This window comes from Gavialis gangeticus, unplaced genomic scaffold, assembly GCF_001723915.1.
Source record: "Gavialis gangeticus isolate Ggan-Ray unplaced genomic scaffold, GavGan_comp1, whole genome shotgun sequence".
Lineage (NCBI taxonomy): Eukaryota > Metazoa > Chordata > Crocodylia > Gavialidae > Gavialis > Gavialis gangeticus.
Genome location: NW_017728994.1, coordinates 55,202,592 through 55,212,667, shown reverse-complemented (window position 1 = coordinate 55,212,667; position 10,076 = coordinate 55,202,592). Strand labels below are relative to the sequence as shown.

At 41.3% G+C, this 10,076-nt stretch overlaps 1 protein-coding gene across 22 annotated transcripts in view; it reads right to left on the bottom strand.

The window, feature by feature from the left end:
- Positions 1-10,076, bottom strand: part of TCF7L2 (transcription factor 7 like 2) — a 284,575-nt gene that overhangs the window by 269,186 nt on the left and 5,313 nt on the right. For all 22 annotated transcript variants that reach the window (XM_019502825.1, XM_019502823.1, XM_019502811.1 and 19 more), the window contains one exon: positions 9,853-9,977. In XM_019502825.1, coding sequence (XP_019358370.1) covers positions 9,853-9,915 — 63 coding nt within the window. In that variant the 5' untranslated portion in view covers positions 9,916-9,977. The remainder of the gene's footprint in view (positions 1-9,852; positions 9,978-10,076) is intronic.

The following is a 10,076-nucleotide window of genomic DNA, read 5'->3' as shown; positions in this document are numbered from 1 at the left end:
TTATGGGGTTTTTTTTGGGGTTTGGTTTTTTTTTTTTTTTTTTTTTTTTTAAATGCAGCTACTTCTTAGCTATTACCAAAGTTATTTTCTTGACTAGCTCCTATAAAAGGCTTTTTTGCTCTCAAACCCTTCTCGCTCTTGCATAAATGCATGCAAATGTTAAGCTACTTTATCCAAAAGACTGCATACAGGGTGGGGGTGGACAAAGCAGCAGAAGGGACAGAGGTAAACTCGGAGGGCTTAGTTTTAAAAATAAAAACCAAACCCGAGCAACTTGGCAGCCAGAGGCAGAGCCATAAACTCATTCATCTATAAGTGACGCAGAGAAAAGAATCTCTTTTCCCCTTCCGAAAGACAACAGAAAAGATAGCCAGGTCAGCTGCCATCTTACTCTTCTGAGATAATCATTCAAAAATCACAGTTCTCATAGGCACTTTATACCAGTGAACATTATACTATTAAAAGGACATTTCAGTAGCTGTTGGTTGAGGCTGCAAGTTGACCAACGCAACTGTTCAAATGCAAGTTCCAGACCACGTCTACCAGTAAAGTGACTTGGGTATGAATTAAAATCAATCAAGCTTAAACTGATTAAATCACGGAAGAGGAAATTGCTGAATAGACGTGCTCTAACACTAGCTCTACCCTTGTTTATATTGGTTCACCGAGTTAAACGAATTTAAGGAAGCGTTACGATTAGTTTAGGAGGCGACTTTGTTAGGGAAATGTGCCAGTTTAATATTAGGTGCTTTGTCTCTAGTATAGAAGAGGGCAGAGCATTAAGCAATTGATCTGAAACTGCCTGTAAAGTTCCCAGGGAGCCTGGATGGACTGGAGAGAACAGGCCACCCTTTTTGTGGCTGTTTGCATTGCTTAAAATGGGAAGACCTTCGGTTGTTTCTATGATATCAACATGTACAATGCTTCATGCCAAAAAGGTGATGTACTTGGCAATATTTTTGGGCTGATCCATTTTTGGAGAACTCCTTTTGTTTTGGCAGGTCTGCTATAGGGCATCACCATCACATTTAAAAGGGGAAGTGGATTTTGTTTTATACCAGAGGCACTCATGAGAGCTTTACAAAGCAGCAAGTTAGATGCTGGCAGTCCAGGAGCTGCGTAGTCAAATATGGCACCCATTACCCATTCACCAGTCCTTCCCACAGAGCCTTTGGCATTCAACCCTGTTTTACCAAGTGGGGAAAACAGGCCGGGCACCAGAATGATCCCTTTCCGATTTCAATAAAATTGCCATGGGATCTTCTGCGTCCACGTGGACCATCATCTAAGAATTTGCTTTAAATGTCTGACCATATGCCTGCAAGAATGCAGCACCCTATGCATCTAACAACAAAGAGAAACTATCCACAGATCTCCTCTCCTCTCATCTTTGCACTTCCTTGAGCAAACTGCAAAAGGAGTTGAACAACACAAACATTTTCCCCCCTTGTCAAGTCCTACTTGTCCCATATAATTTCTGTCATTAATTTTGCTTTGCTGAAACCAGCAGCGTGCGAGTCAGAGAACAATCATTAACTTTTACAACTTCCATACAAATCCGCCTACTCACACTGGAAAAGCAGTATTGACATGCAACAGTCTGCATCCTCCAAACCTCCTGAATTAGGAGTTTGGGATGTAAAACTATGGCACAATCAGCCCTTATTTAAATTTAAGCAGGGGATTTTTGTGGGGTTGTTTTGTGTTTTGTTTTGTTTTTTTAGAGTAATGAAGTCAGTAACAGGAGCTATAGGAAGGGTAAATTGATACTTCATCACTATTGGCAAGTTTGGTGTAGGTGAAGGAGCCATTAGAGCCAGATGCAAAGCCTTTTGAAATCAATGGGAGCATTTCCAGTCACTTTAGTGGTGCTTGAATCAGGATCAGGGAACACAGGCTTCATAATAATCTGAGACCGATGTTTGTTCTCTTTGTTCAAAAGCAAATGTCAGGCATGAAGATGCACCTTGAAAGTGTTGCTAAAAGTTGGTGGAGACCCTGAGTGAGTAAACCCTATGATGTTCCCATTATTTCTCCAAGACATCTTTACCACAATAGGGCTCATTAAAAGTTGGGGCAGCAACACTTTAAAGCCTCCCATCATTATAAATTAATTTAGGAACAGCTATAGAGCACTCCTCATCATGAATTAATTTGTATTAATATGGCCGTCATATGCGTTTCCATAGGAAACCCATTGTTATTCAGCACTACTTAAAACACATCAAGTAAAATGGTACCCTTTTTATTTAGTTGAAGGAAATTTAAAATAAATAGATTCAAGCAAAATTACTAATATCTTTAATGCATCATAATTGGCACAGCAAGCAGAAACCCAGTTATCTCCTCGGTAAATATTTATAGCGTCACTCTTTCCCATTCATTCTGCATTTTCATCGAGAATCTCGCTGTACCCTACATCTGCAATTCATTGACTTTACAATTTACCACATGTTGAGATGGAGAGGTCTCAGCTCCATTTGAATCACTGCACAAATATGCAAGTGATTTATCGTTTTAAAACTGAAGACTGCAAAAGAACGACTCCACTTTTCCTGAACATTACTCCTTCTGGCAGACCATGAACAATTACAGTTCGTACTAATTAAGCTCTGTAAATGTGCTGTGCCCTGCTAATGCCTACCAGGCCTCGAATTTAGTTTCGCAAAGCCAAACTTTAGCTAGCAACTTAACTCGTTCGGCACAGCCCGATTGCCTGCCTATGACCCCAAGAAGAATAAAGGCTGCCATTTTAAAACTATTCAACAAGAGGACAAACAAAAGAAGAAGAAAAAAAAAATACAGCAGACTGAACTGCCCACAAGGAATCAGATGGAAGCAGGGAAAGGGTGAAGTATCTTGGGAAATAAAAGAACATCATTGTTGCCAACCTGTTAAAAAGGTACTACCACACCACCTTTTTAATGTGGTGTTAAGGGATTCCTATTGATCCCTAGAGGCTAATAAGCTACAGCATTCCATTGATTAGGAAAATACATAAAACCTTCACCTAAATGGCCTGCACATTTATTTGGGAGGCAAGTCGAGAATGACAGCCACTCATATTTGTACAAAATCAGGATTTATGCGCTTTGTAGACAAGAACCATAGGGAAGAATAGGGGGAGATGTCTCCCCTCTCCCCACCCCTGTCTGTTTGCCCCTTCAATTAGTAGCTGGGATCCAAGTGTGGCAGTACAGGAATACTGAAATCGAGAAACTGGTAAAGGAAATTAGAGCTGGAGTTATACCTAAGCATATCTGATTCCCCATGTTTGCACACACACACACACACAAGCCCAGCCTGCACAAGTACAGACACCTCCAGCCTAGAGAGAAGCACTACAATTGTGACAGTCTGTTCTTAAAAAGACTGTTTAATCAAGAGTGAGCTGAGAGAAGCAATGTCTTTCCTCGGGCCCCCAAGACTTCCCTGACATTTAAGAGTCAATCCCTAGATCCCCAGCATCCCCTTCGAACGTCCATTCAAATATATGGGCTTTTTTTCCAAGTTTCGAAGAGATCTCCTTGCACTTTAACATTCTTTCCTAGTCCTTCAACGACTCCCCCTGGATTCTCTAACACTCCCCCCAGATACCAGTTTTCTCCTCCTTAACACATTTTCCCCTCTACCTCCACGGCACACACTTTTCACCCTACAAACCCAGATTTTTCCTTTTTGGAGAGTATAAGACTTTTTCCAACCAACTGTTGTTTCAAAAGTAGCAATGTCTGCAAACTGCTATGCACATTTTTGCTTTTTCAGGAAGAGTTCTTCCCCCCCCCACCCCAAAAGTCAGGCTAATGCACACATTTCCAAAATGAATTCAACTTGCACATTTCTGTTGACGTGTGGTATTTCTCCCAGCTCAGTGGTACATCAATAAATTAAATGGCAGTTCCAGGCATCCGGTTTCCTTAAGTATTCTGGGAAATATTTGGTGGGGCTGGTGTCTAGATGCACTGTACAATGCTGTCAATGTATCCAGAAAGGGCATAGGCGAAAGTATTTTTTTTTTTGGTGGTCTGCACCATGTAGAACTGCTCTCGACATTTTTTCAGTAGTGCTAGTGTTAATTATAAAGATTAATATCCTGCGCCAAAGCACAAACACACCAGCAGTTAAGAGGAGGAGGGCAATATTCTTAGCTTTTGGGGGTTTTCCTGATTTCCATCTCTTCCCCCACTCCCCATCTCTCATTGCTTATAATTAGTGAAAGAAATTTGACCCACTGCCAGTGTCTGTGGACCTTGGATATTATAAGGCCAGCGTGGCGTCAAATATCTTAACATTCATAAGTGTTATAGGCTGTAAATAAACCCTGTGGATTTATGACCCTGTGCTGCCTGCCAGCAAATGACTGTGGCACATTTCTTTCAGCAGACCTGTCAAGGTGCAAGTTTGCCTTTGGTTGTAAAATTAACCATTTCCTTCACAAATGTGCCCAATTACAAGGCAAAGTTAAAGCTTACTTGCATCTTTGCAATAATTCAATAGCTAAGGAAGTGCACACGCACGACTCGAAATTTCTCCCGAACCTTATGCACACCACAAACAAAAGTTCCCACAACAGCTAAGAGGATGGGAGTGATAATAGATCTAATTTCACCTACCAACCCTGAAAAAGAAAATTATATCTACTATATTTGCCAATGTTTTGGGTAACTCTTAAGATGGGTGGGGGAGAAAGAGGGCTGGGGAAAGTAGCATATAATTTCTTGCCTGCTCTAGTGTCTGAAGAAGAATCTTTTCCCTTCCCCCAATATTACTTCCTGTGTAGGAGAGCATTTGCTAAATCCAGGTTGTCTCATGCTTAACTGCCAATATAATCCAACTTCCACATAACTCCCAGACAGCTGGGAAAAGGTCCTCAGAGTTTTAGTCATGGTACAGAAACACACGTCCACACAAAAAATCTGCAGCTGTCCTTTCTCTACACCACATTTTTAATCTGATTTTGGGGCCCAGTATTGAAAGCCTGACAAAACTGAAATACTTTTACCTACATCCTGGCTGACAGGGTCAGATGAAAACTATGCCATTTATTTTCTCCTTCACCTGACAAATCGACATACATTTTTGTGCTTAAACAAAAAAAAACCAAAACCAAAAAAAGTGGTTGGCAGGAAGAGGGTGGGAGGGTGCAAAATAGCATTTAATGTATGAATGCATTCAAAACCTGGAAAGGCATCTACTGTAATTTTTTTAAAGTACAAATCAGCCACTGGTGTGCCTATTAAAATGTTCAATTTCCAAAGCAAATATTATTTTTAATGAAGTGCAGTACTGCAATTATCCTGTACACTCAAGTAACAGTACTGCATTATATTGTTTTGCAAGGTTCCAGAAACATGAAACTTTGCTGTAACTATTTTTCATAGTCCCCCAAGAGAAGCTCACTGCCCAACCATTTCAAGAAAATGCTGCATGTTCTCTATACTGAAATCTTATCAGACAAATTTGGGATCCTTTATAGAAATGAAGTTAACAGAGCCCAGGCTCCCTGCCCGTGCAGCAGAGTGATTCACCTACTTAAACCATCCCGAAGTTTCACAATATGATTGATGCCATAGGATCCCAAATTCTTATTTAATAGCTTGTTTCTATACCCAAAAAGTATATTAAAAGCATGTCTACTAACAGTGGGGGATAGAGGGGAGAAAGAAAAGAAAGAATGAATCATGCACTTCATTGAAAAGCCATGCATCTTAAAGCACTAAAGTGCTGACATATTAAGTTATATCTACATTATTAAACTAGTTGGTGGATGCTAATACTATAATCCATATTGCAGACATTAAACCTCAACCATAAAGATTAGCAAAGAATTAATGCTGTCGAATGAAGGCTAAAATTTAACATGCTAGCCCTAAATATTTCTAAAAGAGATGAAAAACAATTAGCATAAATACCAAAGAAGGGCAAGAACACCTGTTCTTTTTCAGTGCGATAAGCATTTTATTGTTCTCTATTTAGAATGTAATGACCTGTGTAATTACAGTAATATTACATTGTATTGCAGGGGCTTGGAATGTCACACTTTGAAAAGTGTTGTCAAAACAACTGGAGGGAGGGGAAAAAAAAAGAAAGGGACCACCATTAACCCTTCACACTCCACTATCTACCTCTTTTGTATTAGAAAGGATTATGTTGTTTGATTCAGTAGATAAAGAGAAACATCCATTTTCCAAGTCAATAAAAAAAAAAAAAGTTTCTTTTCCTGAACATAAAACCTTAGCGAGGGGGCAACTCTCATATTTAGGCATTCCAAACATGCCAACTTTAGCATGAAATACAAGCTTATTTGTGCAATCGGGGAACAAATTCTCACTTGGAAAACAAACACTTTAGAGCAAAGAAGATGCAACAGCATAGAAAATTAGGAAGACCTGGCAAATGGTTCTCGATGACAAAAATATTTCTATCTGCTGGGTGAAAGCATTAACCATACTCTAAATTTAGAGACGGGAATAAAATACACTACTTCTCCCTTTTTTAAATTCGAAACTGAAAATAATTTCCTTTATGATCCCTAAGAGGCAGACACCACAGTCCTTCTGCCAGTGACAGAGATTCGCAGCTACGTTACTTCATTACTATTTGACTAGATCTCTAGTTAATACAGATCTAGTCTTAAAAGCCATTCGCATTACTCTATCAAAGGCAAAATTAACATTATGCAGAAAATCTTTATCTTTTAAAGTAAAATTATTACTATCAAGCTTTATGGAGTCTTCGGCAATTAAAGCACTATTCTTGAAATAATGCATTATTCATCATAAGCAGATTTAATGATACTTGGTAATTCTTCATATCCCTACAACAGAAAAGAAGAAAATACTGTTCCTGGGAGTTTGCCCTTCCCAGAACAAACAGCTGCAGGTACATTTGCAAGTAACAAAAATTCTTCTAAACCCAATCCAAAAACAAGACAAAGGGACTAAAAAGAGGGGAGGAAATTAAATCAGGGGGGAACCCCCCCACACACACACATACACACACAAGCCTCCGGATGCCACAGGAAAAAAAAAAGGGAGAGGGGGAAATGATGCCTATATCTCTGCATCACTTCTTACATTCTTAGAACTTAAATATTACAGCATAAGAAAATCGACGCAGTGCACGTTTTCTCTTAATTCCAATTAATAATCACGCACAATGTTCAATACCTTTCCAAGTTGTGTTAAAAACCAGGGGGGGGGGGGGGAACTAGCTTGTCTGAGATGCAAAGCTAGGATGTCAAGAATACACCTAGAACAGCATGACAGACAGCAATTTATCCTGCTTAATCTTTATACTATTCTGCTTTCAGGCCTAAATGATGAACTTCATTTTTTCCAGCCTCCATTATGTTCCCAGCAAACATGTATGTATACAGAACGTAGGAGGGGGGGAAGGTTAATAAGATATTAAAGGGTTTGTGGAGCTTGAATGTGCAAATAATAAAATAGCCTATTGAGTGTGGAAATATCCTTCTAGCATCCATCTGATAACACTACAAGGCCACCTGCTATGTCAGCAATAAAACAACATGTAATCTTTTATACAGAACCTTTAATTCATACAAATACAACATTCCTATGGAGGCTTTTTTTTTTTTTTTTTAAATGGGGGCAGGGGGGTCCAAAGAAAGAAAAGAATATTTCCATTAAAAGGTAACTAGTGAATGATCCCTATCTTTTTACTCCACAGCAAGAGAAGCATGGCAAATAAGTGTAACAAGGAACTGAGTCTTATGTTTCAAAAAAAACAAACAAACAAAAAACAACATATTACAACTCCCCCAGAAATATAGCAGAGCTGTTCCTTCAGTGAACCTACTCTTGGAACACTGCTATGCATTTTAAATATGGGGAAATTATTTTAAAGAGATTCATAATTTGGAAGTTATTTTGGAAGGGCACGTTTCGCTCTCTTCAATCTAAGGTTGCAAGATCTGGAATTTAAAACGTGCATATGTGGACTCACATTCAGAGCAAAATCTAAATGCATTCAGCCTCTCACCCCCCCTCCACACACACACACACCCTGCTCATTACAGTTACAAACTGCAGTCACCCCTCTTCTAGTGTCCAAGAAATCACAGACCCCGAAAAGCAGTCTTAAAAAGATAACCAAAAGAAACCAACACTGCCACATCCTTCAAGATGGGAAAACACAGGAAAAAAAAAAAAAAAAACACAATTATTTCATATTCCCATCCCTGCGGATTTGCTAATCTGAGCCTCCATTGTCGCTTTACTGAGTGCAAACAAACCTGACCTCATGTTTAATATTTTAATGCTTTAAAACACTTGTAGATCTGAGATACTGAAGTCGCCCAAGACCTAAGCCATTAGTACAGATCCTACGTCTCCTGAACAGTAGATCTATTCTTGCAAATTGCTCTCTCGTGTTACCGCAGGAGAAGGGGGAAAAAAAAAGTGCGTAAATAGACACAGGGTGATGGTAGTGGACCCTCAAGACTGAAAAGCCCCTAAAAGATACAGAAGGACAACGCTGAGCAAGCGTATACAAAACACTTCTTAGCATTTTGTACTCCCCGCAGATTTAGCATTCATAATTAAAATACTCTTTAAAAAAAAGGTTCGTCTTGATGTGTGTTTTGTCGGAGCAGACAGCACAGTACAGGATACCACACGACATCGAAGGAGAAGAGATTAACTAAGCTTCTCCCCCCCCACCATCATACCCCAAAGTTGAACAGATCCCCACTGCCTGGGCTACACACACGCGCACACACACACCCACGCACATCTACTCTGCCCCTGCTCCCCGGCAAATCTAATCTTTCATCCACGCTCCCATCTCAAAGGGGGGAAAAATTTCAGCAGAATCCCTGCTTTTAAGATCCGCTTTCAAGTGGAGAGGTGTTGGTTTGTATTCTTAAAACGACAATTTCTGTTTATAAAAAACTATATCTCAATTCTACCCCGTGCTCCAACTCCTGGTGGGACTTAGCTAAGTAGCACCCCCCAGCCAAGAAAGAACGACTTCAGGTGCCCCTAGGAAACATTTGAAAAAGCAGGGCGTCATTTAGGTCAGGCAAAGATGGGCTATTTCTGCGAGCTCAGCTTGGGATCGCTGATCCTTTTCCTTTGAAAAGAAAAGAACCTGGACTGCTGCTTTGCAAGGAAATGTCAATACCTTCCTGCTCCCCCCCAACCCCCCCAAAAAGTGGAAATAAACTTCAGGCACCACATTTCCCGTGCACAAACTGCTGAGCCCAAGACAAGTGAAAGGCCAAACGACAGCTTGAATGAGCCAAATAAATAAATACAGAAGCACAACAAAAAAACCCCAAAACAAAACAAAAAAAGTTCCCTGTCTTGATAAACCGAAAGAAGGAACAAAGTCTCACTGAAGCTAAGACAGTCCATCAGCTACCCAGGGAGCTTTCTGCAGCAAGGGAAGGGTTAAGGGGGAGGAAAGGAGGAGGAAAAGAAAAAAAAAAAAAAAGTGTGTGTGTGGTGTGTGTGTTGGGGGGAGGGGGAAAAAGAAACCGAGTCTGCAGTGGAGAGGGCAGGAGAAAACAGATCCCCCCACCCCGGCCAACAAATAGTTTGGTGGAAAATCAGGCGCTGAGATTCAGCTGATGGGAAAAGAAAGCCCCCGAGCCGGGAGGGAGGGAGGGAGGGAGCCGGGCTGCGGGCAGAGCCGCGGGGAGGGAGGCAGGAAGATGGCGAAGGGCAACCCCGGCCCGTTGTGCAAAGTTTGGAAAAGTTTCTGGCGGTGCCAGGGGCATGCGGAGCGGGGGGAAGGAAGCGTGCCATCCTCACCACCCCCCTCTGGGAAGCGGGGGGGGAAAAGGGGGAACAAAAAACACACGCACAAAATAAAGCAGGCACTTACTGTTCTTGCAGTCGGAGACAGCGACCCATTGGGGAGGTACGGGCTGGTCAGGTCGGGGATCATGATGAAGGGATAACCGGGGTAGGGTGGGCCCTTAAACAACCCTCCATCTTGCCTTTTCGCAGCTAACATGGCGGGGGGAAGAGAGAGGGGCAAAGCGGGGAGAGAAACAAAACTTTCGTCAGCGAGGGGCCCGGGGCCGCCGGGCCGCAGCGCGCCGCCGG